We start from the raw sequence: 16,083 nt of genomic DNA, 5'->3' as shown, positions 1-16,083 counted from the left end.
CCAGTCACACTTGACGGAGAAGATTTGGAAGATGTAATAACCTTTACATATTTGGGCAGCATCATTGATGAATATGGTGGATCTGGTGCAGATGTGAAAGCGCGGATCGGTTAAGCAAGAACAGCATATTTACGACTGAACATCTGGAACTCAAACCAACTGTCTATCAACCGACACCAAGGTCAGAATTTTCAATACAAATGTCAAGACAGTTCTACTGTATGGGGCGGATACCTGGAGAACTACGAAAGTCATCATCCAGAAGATACAGGTGTTTATTAACAGTTGTCTACGCAAAATACTTCGGATCCGTTGGCCGGACATTATTAGCAACAACCAACTGTGGGAAAGAACAAACCAGATCCCAGCAGAGGAAGAAATCCGGAAGAAGCGCTGGAAGTGGATAGAACACACATTGAGGAAAGCACCCAATTGCGTCACAAGACAAGCCCTTACATGGAATCCTCAAAGCCAAAGGAGAAGAGGAAGACCAAAGAACACATTACGCCGAGAAATGGAGATAGACATGAGAAAAATGAACAAGAATTGGATGGAACTAGAAAAGAAGGCCCAGAACAGAGTGGGTCGGAGAATGCTGGTCGGCGACCTATGCTCCATTAGGAGTAACTGGCGTAAGTAAGATTGTTCAACTATAACGCAGTGCCACGATTCGGTTAGTGGATGATCTTTTCGTACGAAATTAAGCTTGTTGATCTCGAAGTTAGGCGTCTACTGAAACTTACATTCGGTTAAGCAACACTATTGAAAATGTTTTCTGGTACTGATGGTAGTCATAAGTTTCTATAGTTCTCGTACTTACTAAGATTTACGTTTTTAGACACCTTAATGAGGTATACCTATTTCTATTCAGTCGGGACTTGTTCTTTATCCTGAGTCTTTCTTCAGAGAACATGGAGCATCTTTTCAGTTACATCACTGTTTGAATTCAGTACTTCGGCTGGCATGGCGTCGGATCCTGCTGCTTTACCGTTGTTGATTTTGCTAACAACTTTACTGAACTCTTCGATTGCTGGTACGATAACATCTATAGGGAAGCTTGTGTATGCTACTTCGTAGAACTCCACCCACTTGTACCTGTCCTTTAAATCTTCACTGATTAATTTTTGACTAGTTGCTCTGGGTTACTGTACTTTTCTGCTAGCTTTATTGTACAATATAGCTCTTTCTTTTTCCTTTTTTTGTTAGGCCTTCCCCATATTTCCGCATTTTAGCTCTTCTTCACGCGTTTGTTTGCTTCAGTATATTCAACCTGTAATTTCTTTTGGTATTTCTGACTTTGCCTTCCTATTTCTTGGCTCTTAAACCTTCCTCAGACTATCAACAGAGATTCATTCTTTATGATATTGCCCTTTTGGGCTTAGTGCCTACCGAAATACTCAAGTTAGTGCCGCTATAATCTTTTTCAAGTTGTGTTATGTAGTGATTTCCTCATTTAGTAGATCTTGAAAGACTTGGAACTTATTGTCGAGAGCAATCTTGAACTCGATGAGCTTATTGCTATCTCAAAGGATATATATATATATATATATATCAAAAGTCTATAAACAGGTCCCAGGAACTACCTATAATTTAATCTTCTTTTGATATAAGTTAGTGTGGGGGCATATTAGTCGTTATTTGTTTATGAAGATTTCAATGTTTGAATATCGTTTACACAAGACGAATTCGACAGAAACTGTCAATTAGGTCTCACTATGTTCAATATATAACTCTGCCTGGAGCCCCTCTGGGGGTACTGCAGGTCTCAAACCCAAATAAAGCAGGAGGGTTGGTCATGGGGTTAGCGACACCATCCCGTAGAAAACTAACTCGCTAAAAACCGTTAACCAGAAAAAATAATTCAAAACATTTGAACTCTACCCTGGGATTTAAGTCTTCATCTGGAAGAGCTATAAAGTCTCATGATGAAAGCCGAGTTTCTTCGAAAGTCACGAGGCCCATGCCCCTTCTGACAACCAGAGTAAACAATTAATTTAGGTACATGGAATGTTCGTACAATGCAGGAGACCGGGAGTCATCAAAGTTGCTGAAAAATGAAAACGTACAAACTGAAGGTGAACGAAATCAGTGAAACACATTGGAAGCAGGTTGGACAAGGACTAGCTTCAGAGGAGCTTCTGTTAAGCTCCGGCCATCAAGAAAATGCTCCACATACACAAGGAGTTGCACTGACGCTGTCAAAACAAGTACAAAAAGCACTTATAGGACGGAAATCTCATGGACCAAGGATCATCAGAGTCTCCTTCAAAATGAACGATAGGCTGCAGTCAGTCGTCGAGAAGTACCTAACAAAGGACTTGACTATTTTGATGGGAGACCTTAATGCCAAGGTTGAAATGGACAGCATCGGATATGAAGACATCATGGGACGACACGGACTGGGAGAAAGGGACGAAAATGGTGAGAGATTTGCAAACTTATGTGCCTTCAATAAACTGGTCATAGGCGGCACTGTATTCCTACATAAACGCATTCACAAAATCACATGGACTTCACCGGATCACACTACACAGAACCAAATCGACCATATCTGCATCAACAAAAAGTTCAGGAGGACGTGAGAAACAAAAAAGCTGATATAGCATCAGATCATCATTCGCTGGTCGCCAAGATGAAATTGAAACTCAAGAACTACTGGACAACGGTGCGGACAACATCACAATAGTTTAATACAGCTTTTCTTCGGGATACTGACAAACTCAACAAATTCAAGACAGTCATCAGCGATAGGTTCCAGGCCTTTCATGATCGAATCAATGGAGAGAGAACTACCATGGAGAGCAACTGGAAAGGGATAAAAGAGACAATCACTCCATGTCATAAGATTTTGGACCACAAGGAACGAATCACTGTTGATACACTGGATAAGATTCATGAAAGGAGGAACAAGAAGGCAGCAATCAATACCAGCCGAACAAGAGCAGAGAAAGCCAAGGCACAAGCTGAATACACAGAAGTAAACAAGCAAGTGAAGAGGAGCATCAGAACTGACAAACGTAAATATGTGGAGGATTTATCAATGACGGCGGATAAGGTTGCAAATGAAGGAAACATGAGATAATTGTATGACACAACAAGGAAGCTCGCCGGAGGGCAAAGTAATCACCACATCGAAACAGGTGGGTAGAACACTTCAATGAACTCCTGAATCGACCACTTCCACTGAACCCACCCAACATCGAAACAGCACACACGGACTTCTCAATTAATGTTGGCCCACCAACATTATAATCATAAATACTTTCGTCAACCTGTGATAAACATTAGCTAAAATGAATTTGAAATATAATACGACATTGAATCATTACATGGACTACTAAAGGTTCTATAAGTCTGTGAGAGTGAGATAGAACTGTTCATCCACAATACTATGGTATTTTAAGGTCGAATTTACAAAATTACTTACATGCAATTATCAAAACAGCTCTCAAGAGGAAAATAATATATCTGAAGATTGACCTCTGCAATGATGTTGAGAAACAATAAAAAGTTAAAATGTGCAATAGCTATGTATTTAAACGATTTATTACCAGACAAAAGCCAAATTTAACCTGACATTTTGTAAGGAAAAATAACATCATTTTACATTGTAACTGTTATTATTTACGCATTAAGGATTTATTTGTTTCAAAAAACATGATAAGTTTCAGAATAGAGAATGTACGGTATTATTATCACATAGGTAAAAAAAATGTGTACACAAAAATTTAAACACAAAGTTCAAACAGTGGAAACCACATATTGAAAAAAATGCTCTGAATATATTGGTTAGGGGTAAATATTAATTTATCCCATATAACCCATGGAAATACTAATAAATTTCAAAAACTTCCTGATAGTGAGTCGCATTAGATTACTGTGTTGTTTGAAATTACTGGAAACTGTTTAATGATACGTTTAGAAAGAAAATTAATTAAATACAAAATGAACAAGGTATCTTTAACAATTAGAACATTAGTCACCCAACTGGTTGCAGTGGGAATATAATAATTAATATAGAACTCAAACAGAAGTAGGTTGAATAGGAAAATCGGAGGATAAATTTGAAGGCACAGAAGCTGATGTAGAAGGAAGTCTTTTGCGATAACCAAAAAATCCATCAGGAACTTCAAACTGATTAAAAAAACAAAAAAAAAGAAAACTTATTAATTGTGCAGTTTAGTGGAAAAGGCTTCGTTTATTTGCTTCTATACAACAAACAGTACTCTTCGCTAACCCTAACCAAGTATGTGAGCTACAACTCAGCAGAAAACTTATTTTGGAAAATTAATTTGACAAAATTCAGATGTCATAATGATTGTTTCTTTGTGAATAGCTAACTCTTTACTCTGGAAGCTCTATTGCATAGTAAAAACATGTTTGTACGTTAAAACAGCTGGACAGAAATGATAACTAATTAAGCAGTGTTATACAGTTAAAAACAGAACATAAAAAGTTTAAAAACAAGTAAATTCACTTAGTACAAGATTTTTTAACGATTTGAAGACTTTATGAGGGGAACTAGGTTATACCAAATGAAAAAGTCAAACTGTAAACATCTTACATTGACACGAAAGTCTTCAATAGTCCTGTACTTCTGCAGTAGCTCTTTTAGTGCATGATTGACTTCTACTTTGCGTCCACTATAGTGCAAGAAAGCCCAAAATTTTTCCAACCCATATAGATGTCCATTTTTGTAGTCTCTCAAGGCTTGTTCCTATGGGGTAAATAAAAACTACAGGTTAGCAAGTGGAAAGTGAAGGGTGCAAATGTTCAAGAAACGTATTATATGCATTAGTGAATGTGTGAATTAGAGGACATTACTTGTACACGAGACGTAATGTGGTTGAGCTGGTTATGACATAAATTTATTTTGAAATATATGTATGATGTGACAGTAACATTAAATAGTTTCCTTATGAAGTTGAAGCAGTGTTCAAAATCATAAAAAGGTAAAAACGGGATATGTAAACAGAGGAAACTGCACTACAAAATTTACCTGGAAGTCCTTATAAAGAGACCATTTGAAACGACGTTCCAAACCATACGAGTAAAATCGAAACAAGCATTCCAATCCATATCGATAACCAGACGCTTCATCTTCGAGAGCCAAACGTTTGAATTCCTTGTACATACCATGGAAGAAGTTGTCTCGTAAAAAGAATGACCAAAACCTATACAATGTGTTCATTTCTTGTGACTGTCCTGCGCCCGATTTTTCACGATCTAATAGACAAGCAGCACGATATCGGAAATACTCACGAGATGCTAGGCCGCTATCTCGAAGGTATGATTGACTCATATGATTTCCAAAAGTATAAGGAGTTTGTTTATGAACAGAAAACTGGGACTGGTTAGTTTTCACAGGTTCATTTGGCACGAAATTCGGCTTATTATCTTCGTCAGTTGCATGTTCGGTAGTTATGATCACAGTAGTTCCAGATGTACTAACATCGCTAACGGAAAAATAATAAAAAATGCTTTTAAACGAAGTGTAAACGTTACGCCAGATGAATGAGGGCAGCGCTTATTCATATTATTCACAATTAAAATGATTTGTGCGAAAGTGGTTTTGAGAGTAACAGACAATATAACAAACTTAATCCATTATTACTACTATGATTGAAGATAGCCTTGGGGTATGAAACAAATGAGTAACCGAGACTGTGGTGGTTGTGAAACGCAATAAAAGTACTCAGGAAAATGTATTTATTATGGACAATTGTTGTACTTGCAATATTGAAAAATTAAGCAATATTACGTAAGTCACTTCTGTTGGAAATATGACTTTCCACTTGCGAAGATAAACAGGTGTGATTTAACGACAGCATATATTCCTGTACTGAACTTCGAACTCAGCCTTTTGTAGAGCTATATGATACACTATACAGTCGAAAAGTTGGTGGATAGACAACTGTCTGGCAACTGAATTAAAACGAGTACCTAAGTCAATGAGGTACAAAAAATGTAAATATGCTTAAAAATTATTTAACGCCTGAACTAGAAGTGTGTACGTTTAGGATAACTGGAGTCACTGAGAATGATGAAAGACGAGGCTTAACATGGAAATACAAGTACATTTACATTTATACGTCTAAAAAAGAAGCTGATACACGTGTTATTTGATATTAGATATTTTGTTTAAAATAAACTGGTTTTGTGCAATATTGCTTTCAGGAGTTAAATAATGAGAAAACAAGTGAATAATATGATGGATTGATAATTTTACGTGTAAAAATGGTTTGCCGATAAGTTATATATCAGATTTACATTTGCTTTTAATAGAAATAATAGCTTGCGTTTCGCAGTTGTCTATAAGTCAAGATGGTAAACAGACCGTCAATCATTTACACACGTTGACAATTTTTATTTGTTAGTACGTATTCTACAAAAGAGGTTGAGTCAAATAACAAATATTAAGTACGTTTCTTTTCGAAAATTCGTTAGAAAACTAAACGTTCTATAGAAAAGGGTTGAATAATGTCAAAGAAAAGACGGTCTAAATTATTGAGATGTTACTTAAAACTGATTTTCCGAAACTATATTGGGGGTTAAGTATATATAAAAAATGAATTATTCGTTGGGAAACGCTACTCACATACCTTGCCATAGATATTAGTGTCTTTGGAGTTCGATTACGACTGTCTTCAAGTGTAGCATGTGAAGTAGCACTGGAGGTCTGACCTCTTGTGGTTCTAGCTGAAGGTCGGGCAGAAAGATCAAACGCGAATCCGACGTCTAATTCATCTCGTTTTCGAGTACCAGTAGATCCTACTTTTGCAGGATAAAAGCCGGTCATACGACGCTTTGCGGTATGTTTGTTTTTAGGTTTGTCAGTTACCACAGATTTTTGAGAGGCGGATGCTACAGCAGCCCTGGAAACTTCAGCAACGAGTGCTGCCACCGCGTTTTCTGCTTCCAACTGCTGTTCAACTTGACTGGGTGTTAATGACCCCATGTCTAACGAACACGGAAGTACTTCAGAATTGTAAAGTGGTAGAATAGGATATGAGGGAATCCATGAGGAATTAGCAACCAAGGGTGATGGTTCAGGGGGTAACACGTTAGGAAAATAAAAAGGAAATGTTGGGTAGGGATTTTCGACAGACTGGGTTTTGGTTTTTTCTAATCGAGCCGAATTTAAGCGTGGGTCTTCTGATATGTTGACATTTTCATGAGAAACATAGATTGGTCGCTCGGTTGAACCGGAAGCAGCAGCTTCTTTAAGGCTGACAAAATCTTCCGGTGAAACAAGATTGATCTGTTGAGACGAATAAACAGGAAAAATTAATCCATTTAGTTAAATAAACTATACATAAGTTAACAACCATATAAACGTTAGTAGCGTAGTTTTTAGCACGTTAATGGATATTACTCTTGAGAATGAGGTGTACGTTCAGGCTATTCTTTAGCGTTGCTGTACTTTTTAATTCGAGTCAACTATGCAGGAGAGCACTGTTGGACAGAAAAAGTTTCATTTGTATGGATGCCCGAACGTGACTTTAAAAGATGGTCGCAAAAATGGTATATATATATATATCACTCATGACAAGATTGCATATCATAATGATATGTGAAGTACCAAGATAAGATTTTAGTTAGTGATCAACTAGAAACGAAAAGTGAGATTATTTTCACATTAGGCATTAACCTCCAGAAATCCTTGAGGACATATCAAAATTTCTGAGTAAACGAGCGAAAACGGATGTGATTGATAATATACGGTTTACTTCATTTGACCGTTAAATTCCATAACACCAAACATGCTAGTGTTTGTAGACGTATTAAGGTAATAAAGCTGATGAAAACTTTCAGAAACTTGCAAAAAGTAGATATGATGAAATGACTTGATTCTGTTGGATTAAATGGACTTACTTTTTCCAAGCGAGTAAGAGACTGACTGGATGACTTATCAGATAAAAGTGAGATATTCGGTTCTTCAACATCATCTTCAAAACCAAGTTCACAAATAGAGGTGTAACGTTCGCGCTTCACGTTTTGTTCATAATCCTCAAGTCCCAGTCGAATTCTTTGCAGCATATCTGCATGAATCTTGGCACTAAACGAGTAAAAAATGTGTCAACTAAGTAGAGAAATATTATCATCTAGAAAGCAAACGACAAAACTGCTAAATAATGTGGTGATTGGAGGCAGTTGGAAGAAAATTTTGGGTATTGATTTCGTGCTAATTGGCACTGGTCAGTAAGATGTGATTGTAATTTTGAGAACTTATGTTTCCTGATGCACTCGATTCTGTCTCACCCAGCTTCATAGTCAAAAATCTTACCACTGAACTATTAAAGCAGCGACTAACGTTTTGTGGAAATGATATATTTACGATTGACTGACTAGGGTTACTACTACTGAGTGACCATTCCATTATACAATGCAAAGTTCAGTTTAGTCATTAATCAACCCCTCGGAGACTAAACATTTACTTTTGATCTTTCTTTTCATGAATAGCAGACTGTTGCAGATTAAAAATACGTGTTTATCAACGACCAGATTTCCTGTGTTGTACCTTGTTCAGTGAATACCAACTTGCGGAGCTACCTTAACAATTAATGACACTATTTGGATTCCTCCAGAAAATTATGTGCAGCGAGGCTCTAACCTGAGAATTGATGATCGGAAGGTGAACGCATTAATGACCTGAAAACTGAACCAGTCTTGTGTATACTTTACTCGAAACCAAACATTTCTGATTCTTATGCACGTGATTGATAATTAAAGTTAAAGAATTATGGTAAAGCTACTTTACTGTGGTTCATGTTCTGAAAGTAACCATGGAAACATGTTGTTTAAGCATAGTATACCTTTAGTATATTTGGATTATCGTTAGAAGTAGAATTCAGGACGTTCTTTTCGTCAGGACCTGTCAACAGAATGCACAGAGATTCCAGTTTTGATATCTGTATCGAGACTATACCAACCGATGAGTAGCAAATACCAAATAAAAGCGCACATCCCGGATTCTACTACTGGCTACAATTTAATTATGCTTGTAACTAAGAAGGTATTTGCTCAGGATTCACATACTTCAACAAAGAATGGTTGGAATTCAGTTTTAAGTAACAACCGGAAAATACAAACTTTAGAATAATCGTTTATTATTATTTTGTAGTAAAATCTGATGTAAAACTAGGAATATTGCTAATTTTTGAAGTATGTACAAAAAAGGTTGCTTTCTTCGTATGGACAGCATTGGTCAGTGATAAAACCTGGTTAATCATTCATGTGACGCATAGAAAAGTACACATATATTCACATGACTAGTACATAATGAGAAGTGACAAGAAATAATTACTTCAAATCATTAAGTGAGCTTAAAATAGGCCGGAAACATATCGCTAATATCTATAGCAAACATGAGACATGAATTAAAAATAAACATTATTATACCAAGTGAAACCACTATTTTAGAATTAATACCATATTTATCGTTACTCCACAACAGATATCGTAATAACCTTTGAACAAGTGCTATTATCTGACTTTACATTTTTACGACATAAATAGACTAGAGGTCGAAAATGTTAGCAGAGTAACAAAACATGTACATAAAAAACAAATTAGTTACCGAGACTGATGATCTGGATTGGGGTGGCGATCACCAGATGGGTGTTTAGCCAAAAGGCGGGAAGAATTGGCAGCATGTTCAGAAGATGTGTATCCACTATGTATTGTTTGACTCTTGTCAATTGTAATATTACAAGGTGTAGTATTCAATGGACCGGATTCGAAATCAGCTTTTTCAATCCACGATTCAGATGTTCGAGATGGCTTTGATACATGTGCTTTTGCGCTGAGAGTGCTTTGATCAGAAGCGCGTCCACCCGCTCTTTCAGGGACAATAACAATTAGATAATTCAAGAGGTCATCTTCATCAATATCACTGAACTCAGAACACGAAGATTCGTTCCTTTGACGATGACTAGTCTAAAAATTTAGGAATACGCATGAATAAATAAGCATGCCTTGAACTACTATTACTGGTTATTCAAGTTCCACTGTTAAGATTGTTTAGGACTATATAGTCATTAAGAATAACTAGATAAACCTAAAATTGTCCGGTATCATTGGTGAGACATTAGATAATTTACATTGGCGTATCATGACGACGCACGAAGAAATCTGATTCCGATATGTTCGAGCTGTACAGACTTTCGACAAAATTGTTTATTAAGAAGAGGTTCAGGCACTGAGATTTGGATCACGTTTAATGTGTCAGGACTAATGATACTACCTGACGGCTGAGAGTTAGCATAGTTTGACTAAAATTATGAATACTTATTTTTCACAAACCTAAAAAGCCAAGATGACCAAGCCCTGAAATAGACCAAAATTGAGTTTTAAGAATTACATGTTACCAGGGTAAGTGGAAAGAAAATACTAAGAAAAAACTATGTTCATGACCATAACGTTTGCGACAAGTACATCGTGTATAAATTGCGCTACAATGAAATCTTAGTTGTTCCGGAAGATTATAAGGTTCCTGATCAGAACATAAACACGATACTAAAGTGGACAACAGTTGAATGGAATATTACACAGAACGATTTCTTACGCTTACTGAATGTGTTAAATTACAGCTACTAAACCACTGGAGTTGAAGCTTTCCTAGCATCAGACTGCTAGGATGGAACTGGATCCAGGGAAGTATGAATAGTGGATTTAACAAAAACTCATAATCAGAAACAACGTAGAAAAGTTATGTTTAGTATTCTTAATTTTAAATAGAAATCTTACCAAAAACCATTCGCGTTTGTAAAATTACGCTTATCTGTGAAGTATATTTCTTGGATGAAGTATTACTTTCTACTTACGTTCACCAATATTATTGTCTCTCTATCTCTTCCTTTTTGACTATCTGATAGCCCTTACTGTTGAATGCCAACAGTTTGGAAGAAAAATAATGTATTCCATCAACATGGATAATTAATCTGACACAGCCAAATTTGAGTAGGGATTAAGACCGATTTTGTGATGAAATTTGTAAACGTAAATATTGCAAACATATAGTAAGATTTTCATATCAGGCTTAAAACACTAAGTGACTATACTCATGGAGCATAAGGCTTGTGGTCCGTTGCCCATAACGTTTCAGTCTCACTACAACTGATTATTTCGATAACAGAATACAAACCTTTCTTCGAACATAAGGAACTAGAGATGAAATTATCTGACAGTTTAGTATGTATACGTTGGAAGGCAAGCCGTAATATCTAGTTGACCACGTTCATTCGATTTACAGAAAATTGTCGGTACCATACAGCATCAAAAAGACAAGCTACATCCAGTTTATGTTAAATACAAGCTCCATGAAATCTCAATTGGAAGCAATTATTTCTACCGTGTCCATTCACTATTGTATGTTATTAAACTGATGTTACTTATTATTTTATTTGAACACATTTATATTGGTACAGGAGTGCGCCAAATATATATGCGCCACACAATTTCAGTTCATTAATTGCATGTGGGCTGCGATACTGCCCGGGTGCCCAGACCGAAGCAGGTGGTTATCTTAGGGGGCCACTCCCCGAGCCTTTGACCTAAAGGTCTAACCCACAAGGCAGTGGAGCATCGTAAGGAGATGCAGTCCCATGGTAGCCGGTGACCGAAAATTGGTTCATACGCCATTTGTTCCCGCAGGATACTGGTGCCTATGTGCACCATAGATTTGGAATCCGGTTAAAGCGCCGGACATTCGCTTTTCGTCCTCTCATTTTCGTAAACAACACCCCCGCCACGAGAAGGCAGTGAGTAGGACTTCCCTGGCAGAGGCTGTATACGCGCGGCCGTGTGAGAGTATTTTGAGAGGGAGGGCGAACCCACCCTGCTCTCGGCCATACCAGGGCGTTTGGGGGTCAACTGATGTTATCTTCATATATTATGTACCAAGAAACTAACAATCGTTGAAGAATAAACTCTATTAAAAATTAAAAAATAGGTGACTATTTTGACCAGACTTGCTTTGAATAAGCATTGTGACTTGACACCGAAGAGGGACTTTTGGGTTTTTTAAATGGACAGGAAAACCAATTTTTGACTAGGAACAACACAAATCTTTTTTAAAGTCAGTGTTGAATTAGCTATTATTATATCTAAATAACTGTTCTACAATGCTTAAAGAATACAATGGCTTGTTTGCATTCAAACCTTGTATTGTTAAAACTATGTACAAGGCATGAATAGTATGTATGTGTATGGGAACGCTAAGCTTTGACAAGGATTTATTAATACATCTTGGAAAATTTGAATTCTTACCGTTGTAACAGGGATATTTGAATTGGATGAAGACAGAGTCTTGAGACGACTACGTTGACGGCGTTCCACCTTCAACCAATTAACATCGTTTATTTCTCCCGCGATGGTGGATGTTGAGTTTGTCACTTCCATACTAACAGTATCTGAAGGAGGTGCATTAGATGTGTATGTCGAGGAACTCATTGTAGTGGCCGAGGTGGAAATAGGAGCATGTTGAGTGAAAACTGTGGATTCTATGTTTTGAACATATTTAAACTACACTCAACTTACCGACTGACACACCATAACTTTCAGAAACGGCTAGCCGACGTCTTATAAGTCCTCTACCAGCATCAATTTCTACAACACTGCTGTTACAACAAGCCTAAACTGTAATAAACTAATGAGATTGGTGTTACCTGGATAATAAGGTTTTTCGAAGCATCTAACTGCTTCATCCTGGGAAAGTTTAATATAACTTCTAAAGGCACATATCCATCAACAGTCATTTTTTCTTGGAGGTATCGGTCGCGGGTGAAGTTCCTATCACCAAAGTAGTATTCTATTTGATTTCTGATCCTGGAAAGCCTCTCAGATACGCAGGCCACACATTCACTTGTATCATAACTACATGGTTGGCTTTGAGAAATATGGTGTCGGTAGTGTGACAATACGCGAGGGTCTAAAATGAAATGCAGCAAACACACACTTACTAAATCCTGGCCGAGGCACTAAGTAGCATAGCTCCACTCCGGCAAAATTTGGGTTGACGTATAGACACCATTGAGAGTTTGAGCAGTTGCTTTGAAACTTTCGGATTTTATCTAGATTTACACTCTTTATAGGTTCGGTGCATTCAGGAGCCTCAAATTTATCCACATCATTTAAATCCTTATAGGCAGGATACCCGATTTCTGGAGGAAGGTTGCTTTCTGAAGGTAACGAACTTTGGATTTTAGAAAAAGTAAGCTGAACGGGCAGATCTTCCCACTTTTGTTTGGATTTAAGTCTAGTAACAAACTATTTTAAAATATATGAATCATAAAGACATACTCTTTTATTACTTCCTGAGTTTTTGTTCAACTCATTTAAAGCTGGCCATTCGTTATCCACTATGTGCAGACCATTCAGAAGTCCTTCATTCATCGCAGCAGTTCCTAATAATTAATTTGAACACGAATTTGGCTTTGTGACCAATTCAGTATCATTAGTAAAAACGGCGTGACGACACGCCAACAACGTATTACGCGCTACTAGAACACGACCCCAAATCAGTTTCAGTTTCAGTTCAGAAAGGACAGGAGGCCCGATGGCCTATGTTAGTCTTGGCAATGGTGGTCTCTCAGTTGGTCCAACTTTCTTTTGAACGAGTCGACGGACAGAGCCTCAACCATGTGCTGAGGAAATGAATTCAACTCGATGATTCGATGGGAAAGTCGATAGTCAACTGACAAATAATTTGTTCAGGGCTTGTGAACTTTTTTGAGTGTCCTTGTAAATTATCTGTTTTGGAGGACAAGAAAAACGAGGGCATATCAGGTGCAAATTCATCACTAGGCAATTTGAAAACTGTAGTCAAGTCGCCTCTAGTTCTATGATATGACAACAGGAAAAGGTTTACTAGTATGGGGGTTGTGGAGATTATTACGTTTTTGATTGAGATCATGAACCGATTGATGTTAGACCACCACCTTCGGAAACCTGGAAGCACTGGACGGCCGTTTCGTCCTATTATGGGACTCCCCAGCAGTGCAGGTTTAGCTTGGCCAGTCGAGCATCATACGGAAGCTTTGCTATTCCGGGAATCAGCTTAGTCGCCGTTCTCTGAACCTTTTCCAGAAGCTCACTGTCTTTTTTTAGGCAGGGGCTAGCCGCTTGTATGCAGTACTCAAGTTTAGGACGAACGAACACTGTATACAAAGTCAAAAACCTTTTAGCGTCGACATGACTAAAAGCCCTACGTATTGACCATAAGGTTCTAAAACCTTTGGCGGCTATTGCACGGCAGAGTGCAGTAGTCTTTAAGTCTTGACTAACGATAACTCCTAAGTCATTATATGTCTGGAAGACAGGTAGCTCAGTGTTATTCATCGTGTATGTACCTGTACCTTGATGACCAATATGTGTCACAACACACCTGGAAGTATTTATCGGCAACTATCAGGTTTGAAACTATTCAGATAACTTCTTCAGGTCATTTTGAATTTTCAAGCTATCACTTTTACATCGTATCGTTCTCCATATCTTGACATCGTCAGCATATAGCAAGACCGATGATGATAGGAGACAAGGAAGGTCATTTACATACAAGAGGAATAACACTGGCCCCAAAACTGTACCCTGGGGCACTCCACTAAGCACAGTTTCCCAGCTAGATAACTTTGAGTTCACCCTCACTCTTTGTTGACGCCCAACTGAGAAGTCTTTTATCCTCATCAATAAATTGCCTCCAATCTCGACATTTCTTAACTTATATAACAGCCGGTTGTGCGGAACCTTGTCAAAAGCTTTACTGAAATCAATGAAGGCGACGTCTACAGGTAGCTTTTGGTCCTAAGAGCGCACCAGCTTTCACGAGCCACTAATAAGTTAGTGAGACAAGAATAACCTATTCTGAAGCCGTGCTGCTTCTCCGAGAGGATCCGGTTTTTATCGAGATACTTAAACAGCTCCTTCCGAATAATCTCATCTAAGATTTTAACAAACACACTAGTTAGGCTAACGGGTCGGTAATTATCAGGTTTATGTTTCGCACCTGTTTTGAAGACAGTACTTATAATGGCGTTCTTTAGTCTTTCGGTAAACGACCCTGCGTTACGGATAGATTAAAGCATATACTTAAAGGGTTTGCAACGAAGTTAGGTAATTCCTTTAGTAGCACAGGGTGCAATTAATCGGGCCCTGTGGATTCACCCATGTCAAGCTTATTTAGCAGACCAAAGACATCGAGTTCTGTAGTGGTCACGCTATCCAGTGTATGTGTGGAGGGATTTGTATGCGCTGACGCGAAGGGTGCTTCTATGGTATATACATTGCTAAAGTAGTTCGAGAACACTTGAGCTTTACCAAAGTCGTCCTTCATTAGTGATGCGGCAGTAATGTCTCCCCATAGTGTAGGAATATTTCTTCTTATGGTCCTTTGGTTTATATAGGAATACAAGCGTTTAGGACATTCTATGGATTCCTTAACAATTTCTTCTTCGTACAACTTTCCAAACTTACCGAGGGTCGAGGCACAGATATTCCGAGCTTTTCGATACTGAGGTTTTGTCTTATCAGCCCCCAGTAACCTAAATTTATCACACATTTTTCTTCTCTTACGGAGGAGGATGCGGACCTCCCTACTGAACCATGGTGGAGAGTTTCTCGACCCCTTTGGTATAGTCCAAGGGATGTGAGATGCAGTAACTTTCAAGTATACATTTCGGAATGCGTCCCAAGCCATTTCAGTTGAAGACTCTGGGTCTCTTGTCCAATCTACTAATTATGCTGAATGCATGATATCTGGAATGTTTGCTTTTCAGACGTTAGGTCTGGATTGAGCTAACGCGTACTCGTGATTGACAGTTATATGGAAGTCAAAAGTTAAAACTGAGTGATCACTTCTGCCTAGGGGTGGCATGTAATGACCTTTAAAGTCACGAATATCAGCTGAATTAACCTGACCATCTCCCTATTCAACCTCTTTCTCTTGCAAAGCCGTTCTGGACTGTAAGGGTTTCGATTCACTTAAAATCATACATGACTAATACATGAAGGAACATAAGGGGTCTACTTTCATGGTTGGCTTTGCCACCAAGTCAAATCTATGTTTCTACTTGGAAATTCCATATG

The 16,083-nt window shown here is 37.9% G+C and overlaps 1 protein-coding gene across 2 annotated transcripts; it reads right to left on the bottom strand.

Annotated features, from left to right (window-relative positions):
• Positions 1-3,316: 3,316 nt before the first annotated feature.
• On the bottom strand, positions 3,317-13,695 carry MS3_00006956 (uncharacterized protein; the record flags this gene model as incomplete). Of its 2 annotated transcripts, XM_035731445.2 has the most annotated exons (11): positions 3,317-4,134; positions 4,565-4,717; positions 5,000-5,456; positions 6,603-7,261; positions 7,876-8,059; positions 9,581-9,939; positions 12,271-12,503; positions 12,541-12,634; positions 12,669-12,931; positions 12,963-13,269; positions 13,303-13,395. In XM_035731445.2, the coding sequence occupies 11 exons, from the start codon at positions 13,393-13,395 to the stop codon at positions 4,024-4,026; spliced, it is 2,913 nt and encodes a 970-aa protein (XP_035586880.1). In that variant the 3' UTR covers positions 3,317-4,023. The 2 variants fall into 2 exon arrangements, with proteins under 2 accessions (XP_035586880.1, XP_051073647.1); XM_051215198.1 differs by having other exon boundaries at positions 3,317-7,261; positions 13,303-13,695.
• Positions 13,696-16,083: the final 2,388 nt, after the last annotated feature.

This window comes from Schistosoma haematobium, chromosome 1, assembly GCF_000699445.3.
Source record: "Schistosoma haematobium chromosome 1, whole genome shotgun sequence".
NCBI classification, from domain to species: Eukaryota; Metazoa; Platyhelminthes; class Trematoda; order Strigeidida; family Schistosomatidae; genus Schistosoma; species Schistosoma haematobium.
Note: the sequence above shows the minus strand (reverse complement) of the source record. Positions and strands in the feature narration are given on the sequence as shown.